The sequence below is a fragment of the Nelumbo lutea genome, chromosome 5 (genome assembly GCF_056320005.1).
Source record: "Nelumbo lutea isolate HS-2025 chromosome 5, American lotus-T2T, whole genome shotgun sequence".
In the NCBI taxonomy this organism is placed as follows: Eukaryota; Viridiplantae; Streptophyta; class Magnoliopsida; order Proteales; family Nelumbonaceae; genus Nelumbo; species Nelumbo lutea.
The window spans coordinates 51166863-51186760 of NC_142688.1; the positions used below are offsets into that span (position 1 = coordinate 51166863).

General features: G+C 37.2%; 1 protein-coding gene and 1 pseudogene across 1 annotated transcript; one reads left to right on the plus strand and one right to left on the minus strand.

Moving 5' to 3' along the window:
- Nucleotides 1-3564: 3564 nt before the first annotated feature.
- Nucleotides 3565-4873, minus strand: LOC148852348 (aspartic proteinase nepenthesin-1-like). The gene is made up of 3 exons (XM_088945784.1): nucleotides 4640-4873; nucleotides 3805-4255; nucleotides 3565-3746 (listed from the first exon to the last, which is right to left on the minus strand). Exons 1-3 carry the CDS (start codon nucleotides 4871-4873, stop codon nucleotides 3565-3567), a joined length of 867 nt encoding a protein of 288 aa, XP_088801910.1.
- A 12774-nt stretch (nucleotides 4874-17647) lies between these two features.
- LOC148852349 (putative acetyltransferase At3g50280) lies at nucleotides 17648-19266 on the plus strand (annotated as a pseudogene).
- Nucleotides 19267-19898: the final 632 nt, after the last annotated feature.

The following is a 19898-nucleotide window of genomic DNA, read 5'->3' on the forward strand; positions in this document are numbered from 1 at the left end:
GCAGAGCTGTCGTGGTAAGATAAGTGTGGACCCACCCTGATGAGTTGTCATGTGGGCCCTGCTATACTGCTGCTATCGGGCGGTGCGCGCGTCTCACAGTGCTGCTGCCGTGTAGTGCGTGCTGCTGTCGTGCGCTGCGGGCGGTGCGTGCTGCTATGCACGCTGCCGTGCATGCTGCTGTCGGGCGGCGCGCGCTGCTGTGCGTCCATAACATCCGACTAGGAAACTCAAACTCCTACTTCTAATGGTAATTAACTTCCTATTTCTACCGGTAACACAACTCCTACTAAGAACAAGGGATAAGTAGATGGGATAAGGGATAAGGTAAGCTAGCCTTCACTGCTATCGGCCGCGGTGGTTAGGCTTGCTTATGAGTGTGTCTACTGCTTCTGTGTCTGCAACATTACACCCCTCTTGGACTACGAGCTTGTCCTCAAGCTCAAATTCAAGATGGGTGTCGAAAAACCCCGTCAAAGGAATCCTGGATAGGTGGAGTGGCTTTGCCCTCCTGGATTGGGTTCCCATGAAGGGGGCTCCTCTTCATCTTCCTCTTGTTTCACCAGGAGGCAGAAAAGTCTCTTGCACTTGTGTCCGACTGAGTAGAGTTCATCGCAATTAAAACATTGCTCCCTCCTCATGCGTTCTGCCATCTCAGCCCTGGACAAGTGCTTAATAGGGGGTGTAATGACGTTGCTCCCCACATCGGATGCTGATCTGGAATTGGTGCTTGTCTGTGGCTTCCGTTCTTGGCTGGTTGCTGAATATGGAGCCACTCCGAGCTGTTCCGGGGTTGCCCATGCTGATGGAGGCCGCCCCATACTGACGGTTTCATGGCTGAGTTGTAGTTTGCGTTCAAAGGCGCGTGCTAGGTTCATGGCTGTGACCAGGTTGGAAGGGTGTTGCATCTCCACGTCCACCCTTAGGGGTTCAGCTAGCCCCGCGGTGAACATATCCACCTACTGGTCTGGGTGTACTGAAGAGGCTCTGGCGAGAAGGGTTTGAAATTGCCACCGGTACTCGGCTATGGTCCCGGTTTGCTTGAGGTTAATTAATTCTCCCAAGGGGTTGCTCGTTAATGGGGGTCCGAACCGAAGAAGGCAGTATGACTTGAACTGATCCCAACTAAGTCATGGTTCTTCCTGCTCCACTCAGTAGAACCAGAGCTACGCTTCGTCTGTCAGATGGAACGCAGCCAGGCTGACTTTATCCTTCTCCTCGTGCGCTGATTACGAAAGAGTTGCTCGCAGCGGTACAACCATCCTAGTGGGTTGCCGTTGCCGTTGTATGAGGGAAACTCCAAACGGCTATACTTGGGAATAACTGCTGCTGTCGGGGCAGCGATCTGCTATTCGCTGGATGCCTCTGCCCAGTCCAGACGATGACTGTTTGTGTTGGCGATTCCCTCAGAACTCCTTTCTTTGTTGGAGAGGAATGCTTCCAGCAGGCGTCGCAGCTCCTAGACATCTTCCTTGACTTCACGAACTTCCATGCTGGTTTCTGCTAGACTATGTTCCAGTTTGTGGACCTTGGATGATAGCTGCTCCATATCGCCCATGACGTTTGGCTCTGATACCAAAATGTTATGGGCTCGGGCGTAGGATCCCGTCATGGGGCGGTCCACAAGGAATACTCCTAGCCTTCCCTTGCCCTTCCCTTTGCGTGCTGACCCTATTGTGGCGAACTAGGGGGTGATTTGTCCAAGAGATCACCCTAACTCTCCTTACACCTTTTTTGGTCGAAAAACTGAATGCCTTTACTTCAACTCGCAGCTCCTTAAATAGGAGATTACAGAAGGGAATTCCTTGTTGGATTTGGCTAGGCTAGGGTAATCCAACTCAAACTCAAACTCCTAATTACCTACTCCTAATGGTAACACAACTCTTACTTAAGAAGATAAGATAAGATAAGGATAAGGGATGAAGAATGATGTAGCTAGCGGCGAGTTGGCGAGCAGAGCTGTCGTGTGGGCCCCGCTCTACCGCTGCTGCCGGGCGGTGCGCGCGTCTCACAGTGCTGTTGTCGTGCGGTGCGTGCTGCTGTCTAGTGTTGCTTCCGTGCGGTGCGTGCTGCTGGTGCGCTGTGGGCGGTGCGTGCTGTTGTGCGCGCTGCTGTGCGTGCTGCTGTCGGGCGGCGTGCGCTGCTATGTGCATTGCCGTGCGTGCTGCCATGCGTGTTGCCATGCGTGCTGCTACCGGGCGGCGCGCGCTGCTGTGCGTCCATAACATCCGGCTAGGAAACTCAAACTCCTACTTCTAATGGTAATTAACTTCCTATTTCTACCGGCAACACAACTCCTACTAAGAACAGGGGATAAGTAGATGGGATAAGGGATAAGGTAAGCTAACCTTCACTGCTACTGCCGGCCGCGATGGTTAGGCTTGCTTACGAGTGTGTCTATTGCTTCTTTGTCTACAACAGTAGCCTTGTTGATTCTTGAGCCCAATTCACATTAAAGATTGAGATAACTGTAGGCATGGTTTGTGGAGGAGGTTCAGTTAGTAAGATGTGGTACTTCCATAAGCAAGACTGTAATAAACGTGACAACTCTTTATATTCATCCTCTTGTAATAAATTTTTGGTTGTATATATGATGATATTATTACAATGATGTTGTTGATGTAAAAATGTTATTCTTCGAATAAAGAATTTCACTAGACATGCATTAGAGAGTATATGTTTTAATTCCGATATAGCCATTCCCATAATATTTTCAGCTTTCTTGTCAAATACAATGAAGTCTTGAGTTGCTGTTGGATCCTAAGAAGTGATGGATATTTTGTACTTGCAATTAAACATAGTTGTTAGTATGACATAATTTAGATATATTAAGAAGATAGTTTGTTTTTCAAAATTTACCTAGTGATTGGTGTTGATGTTTTCTTGTTGACAGTTTAGATGATTGACCGTAATTTCAATAAATATATTAATTAATGTTATTTTAATAATTAATAGTAATTTCTATAAATATAGTATTTTAATTAATAGTATTTATTAATTAATGGTATTTTAATAATTAATTAATTTATTAATTATATTATATTAATTAATTAAATATTTTAATTTATATTTTTAAAATAGTGACTATAATATTTTTTATTGTAGACTCAACAATAGTGATGAGGCAGTTAAAATGGTTCGGCATTATTTTAATAATTTAGATCCTAATTGACTTTATCTTTTATGTGAAAATTAATGAATTACATTAACTTTCTTTTTCATAAATTATATTGTTTATGATTATTTCCATAAACTATGCAATTGGCTTTGTTTTGAAAAATAAGAATTTATTTTAATTTTTTTTGTCAAATTGATTTTTTTTTAAATTGTTTATAAATCTTAATTGTTTCATTAATATTATAAAGCAATTATGTCCCAGGTCAACACCCCTTTCCTACTCCCATTCCCCATCTCCTTTCGCTTTAAATTCTTAACAAACGTATGCACGGGAGTCCCTGTACCTCAATGATAATGAACCTCTCGTCAATACCCCCAAAACATAAATTTGCGCATTCAAATGTCAGATTTAACCAGAAATTTATTCCAAAAAAAAAAGAAAAAAACACTTCAAGATACATCTTTAAAGCAATCGTCGCTAACAAAGGAGAGTGCATTTCTATTTGCGTCATATATGAACCGCACATTCTGTTGCTGCATTGCCCCCAATGTTGTAAGCCCTTGGTCTGGCTTCATCGCTAGGCAGAAAAACCTGTCTTTACGACTAACGAAAAAGGCATTCTCTGGTATCACTTGAAGATCAGCATATAAATTTGGGAAAAAGATTGAAATTAGTCGGCAAAACATTACAGAGATCTAAACCCAAAGGCCTCTGATTAATTCTCTTCAGCTTCCGGTTCGCAAAATAATCCATCAATACCCCCTTCACGCTGTCGTAAGGCTTCTGATCAATGTAAGTGAAGGCAGAACCAGAGTCTATGATGCAGCCGCCGGTGCCATCCGGTTTCGACGCAAACGTTCCCGGCGGGAAATTCATACGGCGGGTTCCTATAGTGATATCTACCAGATTCAGTGCGAACATATTCGGGTTCTTCTTGTATTGTGGAAATGGGGTTGTCTGCAATTTTCTAACCTTGATGACTATGTCGCTGCCGAACCTTAGATAGCTGGTAACCTTCATTGAGAGAGCAGCTTCTACGAAACAGTAAGAGAAGCGTCGATTGATTTGGTCACGCAGCTGAGCTACGAAGGAAACGACGCCTCTGTTCATTCCCACTATCCGATCAATCCCACCATCAAACTTGAAGTTAAGGTTCTAATTACTACAACCAAAGTATAAACCATTTTTGGCTTCAAGTGACTGATTACTAGACAGAAAAGTGAAGGTTTCAGAAGAGAGAATTCCCTTGGTTGATGACCCACTTGCATATTGTTTTGTGTAGATGCATTCTCCATTAACACATTGAAGGTTCTTACAGAGAGGGTGTTGGCAGGGAAGCTTGCGGTAGGATTGGGATTGTCTGGGGTCGAAGATGGGATCTTTCTGATAAAAACAGGAGCTTCAGGGCTGGCACTGAGTCCAAATGAGCTCGCTGCCGGTATCCATGATCAAGTTGTAGCCTTTGTAGGGGGTGCCGATGCCGATTTGCACCAGATAGAGGAAAGGGTAGGTGTCAGCTCCAACCTTTGGACGGATCATGTCCGGTTGCACTATTGTATTATTGGATGTTTCAATCGCCATTGCAGACTTCAAATAATTCACCCAAGCGTCGGAAATTTTCACCAGCCTCTGGAGTCGTTGGAGTCGAGTGAGGTTTCGTGGGTACAGAGGAGAGAGCGGAGAGTCTCTATGTAGTAGCTCCAAGCTGAAGACATAGAGAAATAAAGAAAGCACCGGAAAACCTTTGCCTCCGGCCATGTCAAACGGTGAAACAGAACGACAGTCGGAGAAGACAGCACAACGAAAAACTTACAGGTGACGAAAAACATCACGTGCGGATACCTCATCTTGCTAGAAGCGATTTTCGCACGCGAAAAAAAAATCACGTGTGTTTTCCTAATCCTGCAAGAAGGAAAGGCCACATCGCTCAGACCCCAGCCCTTCCCAGCTTAGTATATATAATAGATACACCTGGGCTACCATTATCCAATCAAATTTAGCCGTATCACCCATTGCTTGTATTGCATTCTTACTTTGGACTAGCTGGGCTTTGACATAGCCATGTTAAGCTTAGATCCATTCCATATAATGAACAACAAAATTAGGCCCAGTCCAGCTTATGGGCTGGAAGGATTAAGTCCAATTTTAACAAAGCCTAGGTTGGTAACCCATCTATAATACCCATTTTTTAATTCTTATGGTATCTGTCTCAGTTGAAGAGGCCGAAAGAATTAAGAGTAGATTAAAGAGGACATGGCACAAAATGTTTTAAGCGTTAATAATTTAGTAATGGATATAGAAATTCATACCTTTGGGATATTATATGGCTCAAAGGCCTTTAGGATCAAATTGCAGCCCAACAGCATCTAAGGCTCAGTTGAAAAGAATACAAATACAAATATGTACAGTACAAATATATACAAAATACAAGGTTTTGCATTCTATATATTTGTATTTGTATTCCTTCCAAACTGAGTCTAATGAACTGGTCGCAAGAATAAGCTCAGGTCCCCCATGCGAATTGCAAAATGCTTGTCACAGTTCCATGTAACTGCTGCTACTGTAATGTTTCAGTTAGAATGCGGAATGCCTTGTCTAGGTTTACTTCCTCGATAGAGCCCATTGCATAAAAATCACCAAATTGGAATCATTCATCCTGGTATATAGAGTTCATGTCTATTCCCCAATCATTTTGGCTATTCATGATTCTGAACCATCAATGAGGACACCAAGAATGCTGCAGAAATGTGGTGTTCAGATCTCCTACCCACACCTATTCAAACATCACCACAGTTGTGCATCAAGAACATCTCCCATATTTACATGTTATCATTCATGGGGAGATGTTCCCAATGTACTTGTTGTGTCTTGTGGGCAGGAGATCGTACTTGAGAAATGTGCGTTGCAATTGAGGCCCATAAACAAGAATAGAACTAATCTATCTATACTATTTATAAAGTGTGAATAGTTGTCTTTGGCTTTTAGAATTTTCATTTGGTAACAAATGCCCTCTCTAAAGTTTGAATTGGAAAACAATAAAATGCAAATTTGTTATTTTACATCTTCATTTAATAATGCTTATTTGATAAAAAGACTCAAAAGTAATTCTTTTGTTTAATAATTAGAAAACAAGTTATAGCAAAAATGTCATTTTACATTTTTCATTTAATACTTTTATACTATTACTAAAAGTGTAAATAATGGTGTGGAACTTTTTATACTAGAATACCTTTGCTTTTGAATTTAGTTCCTCTCTAATTGTGAGGGCACAAAATGTAATTTGAACTATTACATTTCTCCTCATTCAATTCTTTCTCGTTAAGTCTTTTAAGGCATTATTTTCAAAAATAACAAAAATATAAATTTTATCAACTAGATATACCTCCAATACGTTTAACGATATAAATACATGTTTTTTTTTTAATTTACAAAAAATAGAACCATTTTTCCATCATGGTGATGAGTAAGCAATTCAACTATCTAAGTGAGCTAATCTATGATGTCATAATTAAATAAAACTTTTAAAATATAAACAAATAAGAAACGTAGAAAAATTGTACACACACACACACACACACACACACACACACATATATATATATATATATATATATATATATTACTCATATTAAAGAAAAAGTATGATAAATAATAATTATGATTATTGAAGTTGGAAAGCCATCCAAAAGTAAAAATTATTTTTGTCGTGGTGGGTCAACAATTCAACCTTTTGAGTTAAATGTGCCAACCCTTAATATCATAATGAAAAATATATAAAAACACAAAAAAAAATTATGTAATGATACAAAATTTTGTAAATAACATTTAGGCAGTTATCTAATATTTTATATTAATCATATTAAAGAAAAATGTGTGACAAGTAATGATTGCTTTATTGATGTTGGAAATAAAACATAAAATTTAAAACCAGCCTAAAAATGAAATTGTTTTCTTTGGTGGAGGTTAACAATTCAACCTTTTGGGCCATATGTATCAATCATTTATTTCATAATTAAATAATAAAAACTAAAAAAGATAAAAATACAAAATTTAAGAAAATATAGAAACTCTACAGAAAACATTTGGATGCCTCTCTAATATTTTATATTAATCATATTAAAAGTTAGACACGATAATTAAGAATTGTTTTTAACTTTTTATTTATGATATAAATAAAATAAAAAAAATTTTAAATTAACCAAAAAGTGAAATTGTTTTCCTATTTTGTGGTAGATAAATTCAACATTTCATGTCAAATGTATCAACTTGTGAAGTTATAATTAGATAATAAAATTTGAAAAAGATAAGAACACAAAAGTATACAAAAAATATATAAATTATGTAGAAAACACTTGGGTATATTTCTATATTAATGAACCATAATAAGTGTGACAAATAAGAATAATTTGTAGAAATGGAATATAAAAAAAATTGTAAAAATTTTAGAAACATATTATATACTATCATCATCACAAAATTTGTCATGTGCTTTGCACATACACAAATACTAGTACTAATTAAACTGTGAATGAGTCTTATTTTTTGGAGTTTTAGTTGGACATAATTTACCCCTTGATCTTGAGCTATATATCATGAGGACAAATTTATATTCTAATAGAAAAGGCTTTAATTGAGACAATAAACCAAATGAACAACATTTATGAATAGAAAATTTAAGACCCCATCTATACTACTATTAAAAGTGCAAATGAGTGGAATTTTTTGTTTGATTCAATGTAGGAGGGAGATCAAAATTTCAAGAATCTTAACTCATCCTCTTTGCTTTTTTTGTTTTTGCCTTTTCTCTCTTCTACTTTCCTGTTTATTATTTTTACAACATTATAGTATCCCAAGTGCTAGCAAAACCTTTACAACAGTTGGACTTTTGCTGTGTCAATAAGACTTTTACACCAATTGGACTTCCTAGGTACCAATAAGGCCTTCAACCAAATAGACTTATGAGTGCTATTCCAACCTTTCAACATACTCTTATCTTCTCACCTAGAAGACTTAATGCCATTAGACTTCATGGGTCCTACCCAAACCCTTCACCGTGTTTTATCTTAGAACACACAGCTAGCAAACCACTAGCTATGCAAACACATCCATAATCTGAAAATTGTAGGCACAAGTAATGCAATGTCTCTCAATAAGTTGATACTTTATGGATAGTTGATTACTACTTCAAGGATAATTGACTACTTACAGTGTCCAACCTTAGAAACTTTATGTAGACTTCTCATAAAGTATGGGAGTTGACTTATTAGGCTTCTACAATTAGAATTTTCATAATCTACCTCAGTATAAAGTCTAGGAAAAGCCTAGCCATCTTTTCTAACTTATCCATTGTCTCTAAGGTTTTGGTACAATCGAGGTACTCGGTTAAGCCCACTATAATGTATCTTGCAATTGATCGCATCAAGTCCTAAAGAAATAAGACAAGTTAGAAACTTTAGAGCTTGATATCTTTTCTTTCTACTTCTTCATGGTAGCATGACTTCTTGCTTGGAGAGTGATTGATATAGATATTTCTTTTGATCATTAGTGGATTTCAAGTTCAACCATGAAAGTATCTAATGCAGTTCCACACTTGTGTTCAAATTGTTAGTACTCTTAATGATTTTGTTATCAACAATCTTAATAGAAAAATGACAACATTGATAAGCTCGTATAGAAAGTACAAATTTAAGTCCCACTGTCATTATTTCCACTATTTCATGTAAATGATGCATCATCTAACTTTTAGATCTCTTTTTTTTTTTTTTTTTTTTTTCTTTTAATCTCTCGTTGTTTGATGGAGTTAATGTAATATTGTAGTAGATATATATATATATATATATATATATATATATATATATATATATATATATATATATATATATATATATTTTTTTATATATATGGGCAGCAGACATGACAAAGATTTCTCCACTTTTTATACAAACTAGTATAGAGCAAGCGTTCTACTACCAAGTATACATAATAATAACCAATCACAAAAGTTCAGATGGTAATTATAGCAGTTCAGTTTAAGTATCAAAACTATAGACTTAACTGGATAAATCATAAGGTTGTGTTTGATTGCAGTGCAAATTTATTTGCACTAGTACAAATGTATGGGAGTGCAAATGTAAAAAAAATGTAAATTCTTGTTTAATTTTATTTTAGGTTTTACTTTCTTCTGCGTCATGTCTTGATTTACTTCATTTGTATTTAAATCAAATAAAATAAGCTAAAATTTGAAACAAAAATAGATCAGAATTTACACTCAAATCATTTGCACTACCCTAATTTTACATCAATACAAATTTATTTGCATTGCAACCAAACACAGCCTAAAGATTTATGTGTTCAAACCACAAAGGTTAAAACATACCACCATAAAAGTTACAACACCAGTAGTTTAAGCTAATGTAGTTGCGCCACTTAAGAGTTTTGAACATAAACATCGTAAATCCAAGATATCAAAACACAACGTAAGTAGAACAATACCTTGGAAAGTAGTATCCATGCCCTCACAAGGACCAATGAAGCATCGGATAAACTCTTGAGAAACCATTTTAAACACAGTTTCATATTCACTCAATCTGTCATGGCAAAGAGGTATAATAATCCAATTGATACTATCATGCATATATTTATTTCCATGCTATAATCAATTACTTGGTTCCAAACTTTAAGGATTGATCCTACTATGGAAACCTTGGTTAATACCTGGGAGAAGGGATATCTAGTCAATCAGCAACCCATGATCATCATGAGGAAGTAAATCATGGAGCTTCATCGTAAGGTTTTTTCCCACCCCTTGAATAATTCTAGAAATGGTTCTATGTTTGTTTTTGTTTGGAATTGTAGGGAAGTAGGTCGGAAAATTTTCTATCAACACATGTGGTTAATATGATTAGGAAACCAAATTGATTGAAGCTAAATTAACATTATTATTTATATTAATAATAATATAAATAATATATTGGATAGGATTCTAGTATCTATGGACTTCCTGAACTCTTTCAAATTGTAATTGTGTCGATGGGCCCTGGCTCGGGGTCTGATCATAAATTAACATTGTTATTTATATTAATAATAACAATATGTAATATGCATTTTAATTATAAATGTTGATATATTTTCATAATAACAATCATTAATATAAATATAAAATACATTTATATTTTAATTAACCAAATTAGTCGAATTAAAATTAAATTAAACCGGTTTAAACTTGGTTCAGTTTCAAGTCTAATTCGATTCGATTTGGTTCATGAAAATGACCAAACCAAAATATTGGTTAGGCTCTATTTCCAAACCAAACCAAACCAACCAAATGAGCACCCCTACTACTCGGTAGGCAAATTCAGGAAAATATTGAATTGATACACTATATGAAAACAAAGAGATCATCAGGAAGGGGGGAGGGTAATGGCCATTTGCCTGTGCTTCTTTGTTCTCTTCATGAAAGGTTTATCTAGATTAATTTCAAAAGCAAATAAGAATGGAAAATTGATGGACACTAGAATTAATTAGTAGGCATGCTCCTATTATCTCACACTTGCTCTTCGTAGATGATATCATTATGTTTAGTAAATCAAATAGAGAAGAGGCATAATTAGGACTTAAAAGAAGTTTTAACTCAATTTCAACAGTTATCAGGATTACAAGTTAATTTTCAAAATTATTATATATTTTTTAATAAAATAACTCCCACTAAAGGTGTTCAAATAATTAGAAGACATCTCAAAATGTCAACCATCGACAAAACCCTAAGTATTTAGGGGTTCCTCTGCTATGGAAGAAAGGAAAAGATGAGAATGGAAAATTGATGGACATCAGAATTACTAGGCATGTTCCTGTTATCTTGAAATTGCACTTTGTAAATGATATCCTTATGTTAAGAGGCTTGGGACTTGAAAGAAGTTTTAACTCAATTTCAGTAATTATCGAGGTTACATGTTAATTTTCAAAAAGTTGGCATATATTTTAATAAAAGGATTCCCATTAAAGCTGCCCATATAATTAGAAGACATCTCAAAATATTAGCCTCCGACAAAAACTCTAAGTATTTAGGGGTTCCTCTACTAGCCTTTTGTCCCAAGCAACATAACTAGGAGATAAAGTCTATCTTGGTCTTAGAACCTCCCGCTGAAGATGGCACAATAGTGTATGTGAAGCCAATAGAGTAATGTAATTTCTACAAAAACCAAATTCCAACCTTCTTGGAATTGATGCGGCTATGTGAACCTTGACAAATCTGATGTTTTCTCTAAAACCTCAGTTAAGGACTGAAGAAATCCTATCCATACATTGGTAGGGTCAATCTAGGGTTTTGGGGTGCAAGCTGAGGAGAGAAAGAGAGAAAGAGAGTGGGGATAATGGAGTGACTTGCCCCTCCCTCTCATCCCTTGTATATATAGAGCACTCTCTGAATCCTATTAGGAGTTTATCTAAGTTAAATTTGAATTAGGACATATATGGAGAACTCTTCTTAAGAGAATGGGTGCTCTATACTCAGATCCATTCCCATTTTCAATTTCCATTTTCAATCCTAGTCAGATGACATTTTAAGTAGTCTTGTAATCACTTAACTAATCTTATTAGTAATGGGTCTTTCTTAATATTTCACCTTCCTAGGTGTTGCATGGACACTTTAGTCTTGAATATTGTGTGACATAGAACCCACAAATGACTCACATAAGTCCATTATCGTTCAGCCCTACCCTTGAAAAGGTGCATGCTGAATTCTATTGACCAAGGAAAGTGAACCCTTGACAAGATCAGCTTGGGCTCAATTTGGGCCCAACATTTAAACATAAATAATCCTTGGATTCAACTACCCTATGAAGATCTAAGGATAATAGATGAAGCCCATCAGGTTATTAGCCCTATAATGGTCTCTTACCATTAAACTCTTGGCTCATAATCATAAGAACAATGCTCATAAGGAAGGACATCTTCCTTAATTGCAAAATGCAATGCCACACTCTTTGCTCAGATGGAATTGGAATCCATTGCTAGTAGTTTAGGCTACCATCAGAGAGAGTGTAAACCTTGATATTTACTTTGTTTAATAAAGGGGTCGATCTTACTTAGGTAATTTCCCAAATTGCTCCAACATGCTCAGTAATTTGACTCTTGATGAATCTTACAAGTTGGCATATCAAAAGTAGCTTTGTCCAAGACCTAGTGTTGTATCATAATCAAGTTTGGTGTTAAGTGCAACTTTTCAATATTGCCCATCTATCCAATGGTTGAGAACATTTTAAACTAAGAAAGTCTCATTAGTATTTAGTTTAAAGAATAATTCATAGAGACACACCAATTGAACATAAAATAATAATGTACTTATATTATTCATACTAAAATGTTTGTGTACATCAATATGGCTGGAGCTAGGGGCATACATTGTCTAACGCCAATAAAGACGAGTTAGGAGATAGAGAATGAATTTCTTTCTCAAATGGTGTTTAACAATAGGAATAGACTCCCTTTTGGTTAGAAGATTTTTTTTTTCAAATTTATATCTTTTAAAAGTTTCCCAAACTTTGACTTAACAATGACTTTAAACAAGTTCAACTTCCAAGAATAACTTTGTATTCGCTTGCTCACTCAGCACTTTCATGGGTTAAAATGATTCAAAATCTTTGGCAATCTATTCTTTGCTTAAGGATCATTTATATTTAAATTTTTTATCATTTTTCTTTTGGGGAGGTAAAGCAAACTAATTTTAATTAACCATAATCTTTAACTACAATTTGCACCCAATATTAGAGGTCAAGCATTGCATTACTAAACCTTGCACCCAATTCGAATCATGATGACATGGCATATACATATATATACTATGGGTCATATAAATACTATATATAAAATATTTTACAACTTTTAATGTACTTAAATATGGTGGATGGATGGTAAGCTTCTTAATTTTTAAAACAAATGACTAGGGTTCAACTCTTTTAACTTACATTTTCTTTAAAATACATGCATAATAATGTAATATGTATAATAAATAGTCATTAATTAGCATAAGTAAATAGGTGGATTAGTGGTAATTAAATCATTTATGAAAATAAGAGGTCTTGAGTTCAAATCTTGTTAACAACATTTTAAAATTGGGTTCCACTATGATATGGAAAAGATATGGTATTGAAAACATAAATGTGGTAAATAAACCAGAATCATAAATGTGGTAGAGAACATGGTGTTATTTATCAAAATTCATGGGTGGGTTTTGATTGGTCAAAACTCTTTCCATATCATATCTTTTCCGTATCATAGATTTTCCCTTTAAGATATCACTTATGTATGGACCTGGGCAGTTTCATGAAATTGGGACCAGTTCATCGGTTTTTCGGTTGAACTGGCTGACAAATAAGCCAGAATCATAAACGTGGTAGAGAACATGGTATTATTTATCAAAATTCATGGGTGGGTTTTGATTGGTCAAAACTCTTTCCATATCATATCTTTTCCGTATCATAGATTTTCCCTTTAAGATTTCACTTATGTATGGACTTGGGCAGTTTCATGAAATTGGGACCAGTTCATCGGTTTTTCGGTTGAACTGGCTAGTCAGTCGGTTTTTAGCGGGTTATGAGCAAGTCCGGCTTTTGGGGTATGATCGAATGGTCAAGGCCCCAAGTCACGATTCAACCGGTTGGTCTGGTCCCATTTTCTAAACATTGATTAAAACATGCATTTTAAAGTTGCATCATAACATTAATAGAATAGAGGTTCACTACCTAAATATGAGATCTATCAAATAAGCAACACAAAAGCTATGATGATTGTTTATTGAAACCTTATGTCATTTAACTTTCTTCCTTGTTGCATAGATTGCATATAATTTATCTTCTTTGGCCAGCCATAAAGGTAAAGACTTTTGGTACCCACTCAAGCTTTTATTGGGTTTCAATGTATAGTGTATTGGGTCTTTTTATCATCTTCTCCTTCATTAGAGCTTTCATTCTTAGAACACACAATTTGTACCATACTGAATTTTTTTTGCTTCTTCCTAAAGTCTTCAATTTTCCTACATATTTACACCATCTTTATCGCACATATTGTCAATAACAAAACTTACAAGATTAATGCCTTCATAAGTGAGTTGAAAGTGTATGCCAAGTTTCATATGCGGTTTTACATGAAATAACCCTATTGAGTTTATTCCCATCAAATTCCCTTTTTAAAATCTACATGGATGTATCATTTTGTAAAACTCTTAGTCTATCATTTTCATTCCATTCTTTGTGTAGCTTTTCTATGATTCCCTATCTATGATCTTAGTAGGTTTGAATGGACTGTTATCAACTAGATCCCAAGGATCATAATCTATGTAAATGAGATAAATTACCATTCTCACTTTCCAATTGTTATAGTCATTTTCATTTAGGAATTGATATTACTCTTAGATTACCCCTCAAAATAGAGTGATCTGCCATGGTTGGCTGTTACTACCTTACCTAGAAGTTGAACTAATGGTGAACTTGCTTTAATACCATATGTTGCCTAAGTGTCCTATCCTAATGGTGAACTTGCTTTAATACCCGATGTGGGGGTGGACGCCTAATCGTCGTCTTAGATCTAAGGTGGCGGCCATTGACCATTCTTCTTGTAGTGGAGAGAAACGAATGCTAAAATTGTCATTTGTGTCAATATAAGCACTTATGGGGAAAATAGCTTACCAAACATTCCCACCCTAATAAGTGCTTAAAAATATAACAAGTGATTTGAAAAGTGGGTTACCAAACAGCCTTAAGTGGTTGTTAAAATAAGTACTTCTATATTTTACAAGTACTTAACAAGTACTTAATCACCAAACATGACCTTAAACAATCTGAACATTGAGTTGGACCGGTCCAAAATGGTCCAAGATGTTCATTGGATAGGATTAGACCTGATCCATTTGTAATGGACTCAAATCCGGTCCAATTGACACCCCTAAATCTCATCACCTTATAGTTCAACCCATTTATCTGACACCGCTCTCTACAAAGAAATATGCAACCCCACACTTTAAAACGCAACAATCTAGTACCCGAACTTTCATTTTGCGTTAATATAGTACCCAGTGTTAACTAGCCGTTAAGTGGCATGCAAAAAAATAAAAATGCCCTTCAGGTGTAAACTCCCAACCTTACTCCTCTGTAAACTCCCAACCTTCTACAATTACAAACCATTCTTCCATTAATGTATACTCCCGCATGAAGCAACTGTCCAAGAAGATGTGGCCCCCCTTGTAGGGGAAACACTGGGGAAGGATGGTACAAGCCTCAACATAGCACAATACATAGTCAAGCAAGGAGAGGTCCCCATAGCATTGGCCAAGGACGAAGTTAGCCTCAGGTCCTGAGCCCGTGACTGAGGTTACTAGTAGTGCGCATTTGGTCACTGATGTTCTTCATGGTGGCGACGAAGTTGGGGACAAAGGCAATGTTATTATGCTCTTTTTGATGCCCGCAAAAGATTTTCATTGTTTGGGTTCTTGGGTCTCCTACTGCTGTTTTCATAGTAGAGATACTATGAAAAAGAAGAGGAAAGATAGTGAAGGAGGAGAGGCCGACTTCTCATCTTTTCCTAAATTGAGTGCAAAGTGCTTTGCTTTCTTCTTCTTCATTCTCTTTTGATGCTTTCGTCTGTGGCAGAGAGAGAACAGAGAGAGAGAATAATCAGCCTAACCGAATCGATAACAATGAACATCGCTATGTTTTGTGATCGATTCCTGCAATTGAATATTTTATACAAAAAAACTCCTATTCAATCGTCATGAAATCAGAAGAGTTAAGAGTGATAACTATGCCATCAGGGAGGATGGGATTGAATTGTTGATCCAGTGTCCCTTCTCTGATAATTAAGGGTGTGTCAATGCTAAGACAATTGGTTATACAACCCGAAATTTATTTTTCCGCCGCTCATTAAAGTGGATTCAAGTACAGACACTATAAAGAGTAGTTGGGCATTCCTCTTTATATATTTATATTTTTATTGAGAAATTTATTCTAAGGGTTTTGGGATTTTCCGTTCACATGGATTCATTCTTCTATATTCCGTGTTCATGGACTGGGCTCATCCACCCTAACTCAGAAACCAGATTTTTTCCTCACAGGCCGTGCTTCACACCAACCCCAAAGTACATAATAGTCGTGCATTTTGAGAACATTTTCTGAGGAATGAAGGAGATATTCTTTAATAAGCGGACTCCCATAAGTCAACATGTGACTTGTAAAGATTTGAAGGCTCTTTTACCAACAATCAACAATTAATTACGTATTTTCCTCTTCAGTCTCCATAGCAAATTGGAGGTAGAAGATAATGAACTGTGTGTTTTTATTTTCTTGAGATGATCTACTAATGGCAGGTACTAGATTGTCACAAAATGAAAATTTGGGTACTAGATTGTTACAAAATGAAAGTTTGAATATTAAATTATCGCATTTTAAAGTTCGAATACTAAATTAGGACTTGGCCTAAAGTACAGAGTAACTTAAGATGATTTTTCCAAAGTATAATAATATTGCCGGCAGAGAGACAGACACCAACAAAAAAGGTGCTCTTCAATCGATCTCACATCGATTAAAGCCATGGTAGAAAAAAAAAATTGTTTCTGCAAGGAACATCTTACATCGATCTCACATGTACATCCAACCATGCATTAGAAATATTTTCATGTGTTATTATTTACGTGCTAATGTGTGCCTGTGAAGTCATAGTGAGGCGCGCTGAGTGAAGAGCAGATCCCAACAATTCAACATGTTCCTCGTTACAATGATACGACCGTCCTGTCTGAACCATTCAAAGATACCATTTGTAGATAAGAGGATAATTAATTGGGCCACATGTACTATTCATTTATCATTTATCAGTTTCTCTACTATCTTTATGTAAATCCATATCCCGAGATCTAAAACAGCAATTTGAATACTTTCGCTTAAAAAAACAACTGAAAATGGCAAGCATTAGAAATTAAATAAGAAAAAAAAAACAATTTAATATAGAATGTTAGAAAAGTGATTTGATACATAACTTTCTTTCTTTCTTTTAGCTTGTTCGTGATCACATGTGTAATCATGGTTTTCAAAATCTGATCGGATCCAAAAAATCAGGAACCCGTTAGATGATCAGTTTTGTTTTTTTTTCAAAATAAAAAATTTGTCAAAAAATATTGATTTGGTTAGTAAACGGCCAAAACAGTTGAACTGTTTTGACCTAAATGGTTTTGACTGTTTATTTATTTATTTTATTTTATTGTCAGAATGGACTGTCCTTTTGGTTTGAACGGTCAGACCGTTCGACCTGAGAACCACTCTGACCGGTTCGTTGTCCGATTCCATTTTAAAAACCTTATGTCTAGAGACTTCTTTTAAAGAGGAAAGAAAAAAAAAATCTCATTGCCATTTTCCTCCAAGTTGTGCATCTAATTAAATAACCGTATAGACAACTTTATCAACTATAAATCTCGCCAAGAAAGACGGATTCAGTATCGTTGATTTCTTGGCAACTTGGTATCTTACTGTTCTATCCACAATTACTCGATCCATGGCAACCCCCATGACAGTCTGTTATATCTCAAGGTGTATCATCAAACAGAAATGCCTTCCAGAAAAATCAAAGCAGATTTATCACTTAAACCCATGGGATCTCTCTCTGCTCTCTATTCATTACATTCAAACTGGTCTTCTCTTCTCTAAACCTCCATTTTCTATCAACCAAGAAGACCTCTCCAGCATCCCCACTATCATTGACCAGCTCAAGGAATTCCTTTCTCGCACCCTTGTTCACTTCATTCCCCTTACCGGCCGTTTCATCACACAGAAAAGCAGCAACCCACATTCTTACTCAATTTCTGCAGACTGCAGAGACGCTCCAGGGGTGGTTGAATTCATCCATGCTGTAGCAGACCTGAAGATAGCTGATGTCCTCTCTCCAATGGACGGGCCCCCTATCGTCCATTCCTTTTTTCCCCTCAACGGAGTTGTCAACAATGATGGCCACACCATGTCATTACTAGCTGTTCAAGTCACAGAGTTACTAGATGGGATTTTCATGGATTGTTCCTTTAACCACGCCATTGGTGATGGTGCTTCCTTCTGGCATTTCGTTAGTACTTGGTCTGAACTCGGTAGAGAAAAAGTAAAAGATAAGCGTATCTCACTCCCACCAATACTTGAGCGTTGGTTTCCAAATGGCCATTGTCCGATTGTAAACCTACCATTCTCTGACCACACAGAATTCATCGAGAGATACGAAGCACCCATGCTCAGAGAAAAGTTCTTCCATTTCTCAGCACAAACCATGGCAAGACTCAAAGCAAAGGCCAATGCAGAGTGCAACACTACCAGCATCTCCTCATTGCAGGCATTGTCTGCATTGCTCTGGAGGGCTACGACAGAAGCGCGTCAGTTAAATGTTAATCAGACAACGAATTGCACATTTATAATCGATAACAGGCCAAGATTGAATCCACCATTATCTCCAAACTACTTTGGAAATGCAGTTCAGGCAGTGAGAGGGACAACAACAGTGGGAGAACTACCAAGCCATGGTCTTGGGTGGGCAGCATTGATATTGCAGAGTGCGTGGTGCGCGAGCAGATGGAAGCAAATATGGTATCCCCCTTCATTTTCTATTCAAGTGAGTTCTTCGATCCATGTGGTGTGACGATTGCGGGCTCACCAAGATTTGACGTGTATGGGAATGATTTTGGGTGGGGAGAACCGATGGCCGTTCGTAATGGCTTCGGTAACAAGTTTGGTGGGATGGTGTATGCACACCCAGGGAAAGAGGGGGGTGGGAGCGTGGATTTGGAGGTGTGCCTTCCGCCTGAGGAAATGGGTGCCCTTGAGTCCATTGAAGAGTTTTGCACAATGCGTATCGACATACTTGGGTCGTTCCCACCGGCGACAGGCCAGAGGAAGTTTCTAGTGGTAGCAGTGGATTATTTCACCAAGTGGGTAGAAGTTGAACCTCTTGTAACAATTACAGCCCGAAACGTCCAGAACTTCTTTTGGAAGAACATAGTGTTCCGCTTTGGTTTACTTCAGGTGCTAATCTCTAACAATGGAAAGCAATTCGAGGACATAAAATTCCAGAACTGGTGCCAAGACATGGGGATACGACAGAACACTTCGGTCGCACACCCTCAAGCGAACGGTTAAGCAGAGGTTACGAACATAGCTATTCTTTGCAGACTGAAAATGCACTTAGCTCACGCTAAAGGATTGTGGGCAGATGAGCTACCCAGTGTTTTATGGGCCTACCGAACCACAGAGAAGATGGCCACAGGAGAAACTCCCTTCAACCTCACCTATGGCACCAAAGCAGTCATCCCAATTGAAATCAAGATTCCCTCATTACGACTGGAAGCATACAATGACAACACAAATGAAGATGAGCTATGTACCAACCTCGACATGCTCGACGAAGTAAGGGACCTCGCATATATCAGGACTGCAGCTTACCAACAAAAAGTAGCCCAGTACTATAACGCCAGGGTCAAGAAGCGGAACCTCCGTGTTGGCGACCCAGTTCTTCGAAAAGTTATGGTACTTGAGCCCAGCATTGGCAAGTTCGGACCAAATTGGGAATGACCTTACCAAGTGAAACAAGTTCTCGGGGAAGGAACATACGAGCTCGAGACCCTCGAAGGGAAACAAGTACCTCGGGCATGGAATATTGTCAACTTAAGACAATATTACCTGTAACAACTGAGTAGACCACGAGTCACTCCCAGAGCCTAAGGGCCAAAATGCCGAGCTAACATGATCTTGGTGCAATAAGACCCAGTCGC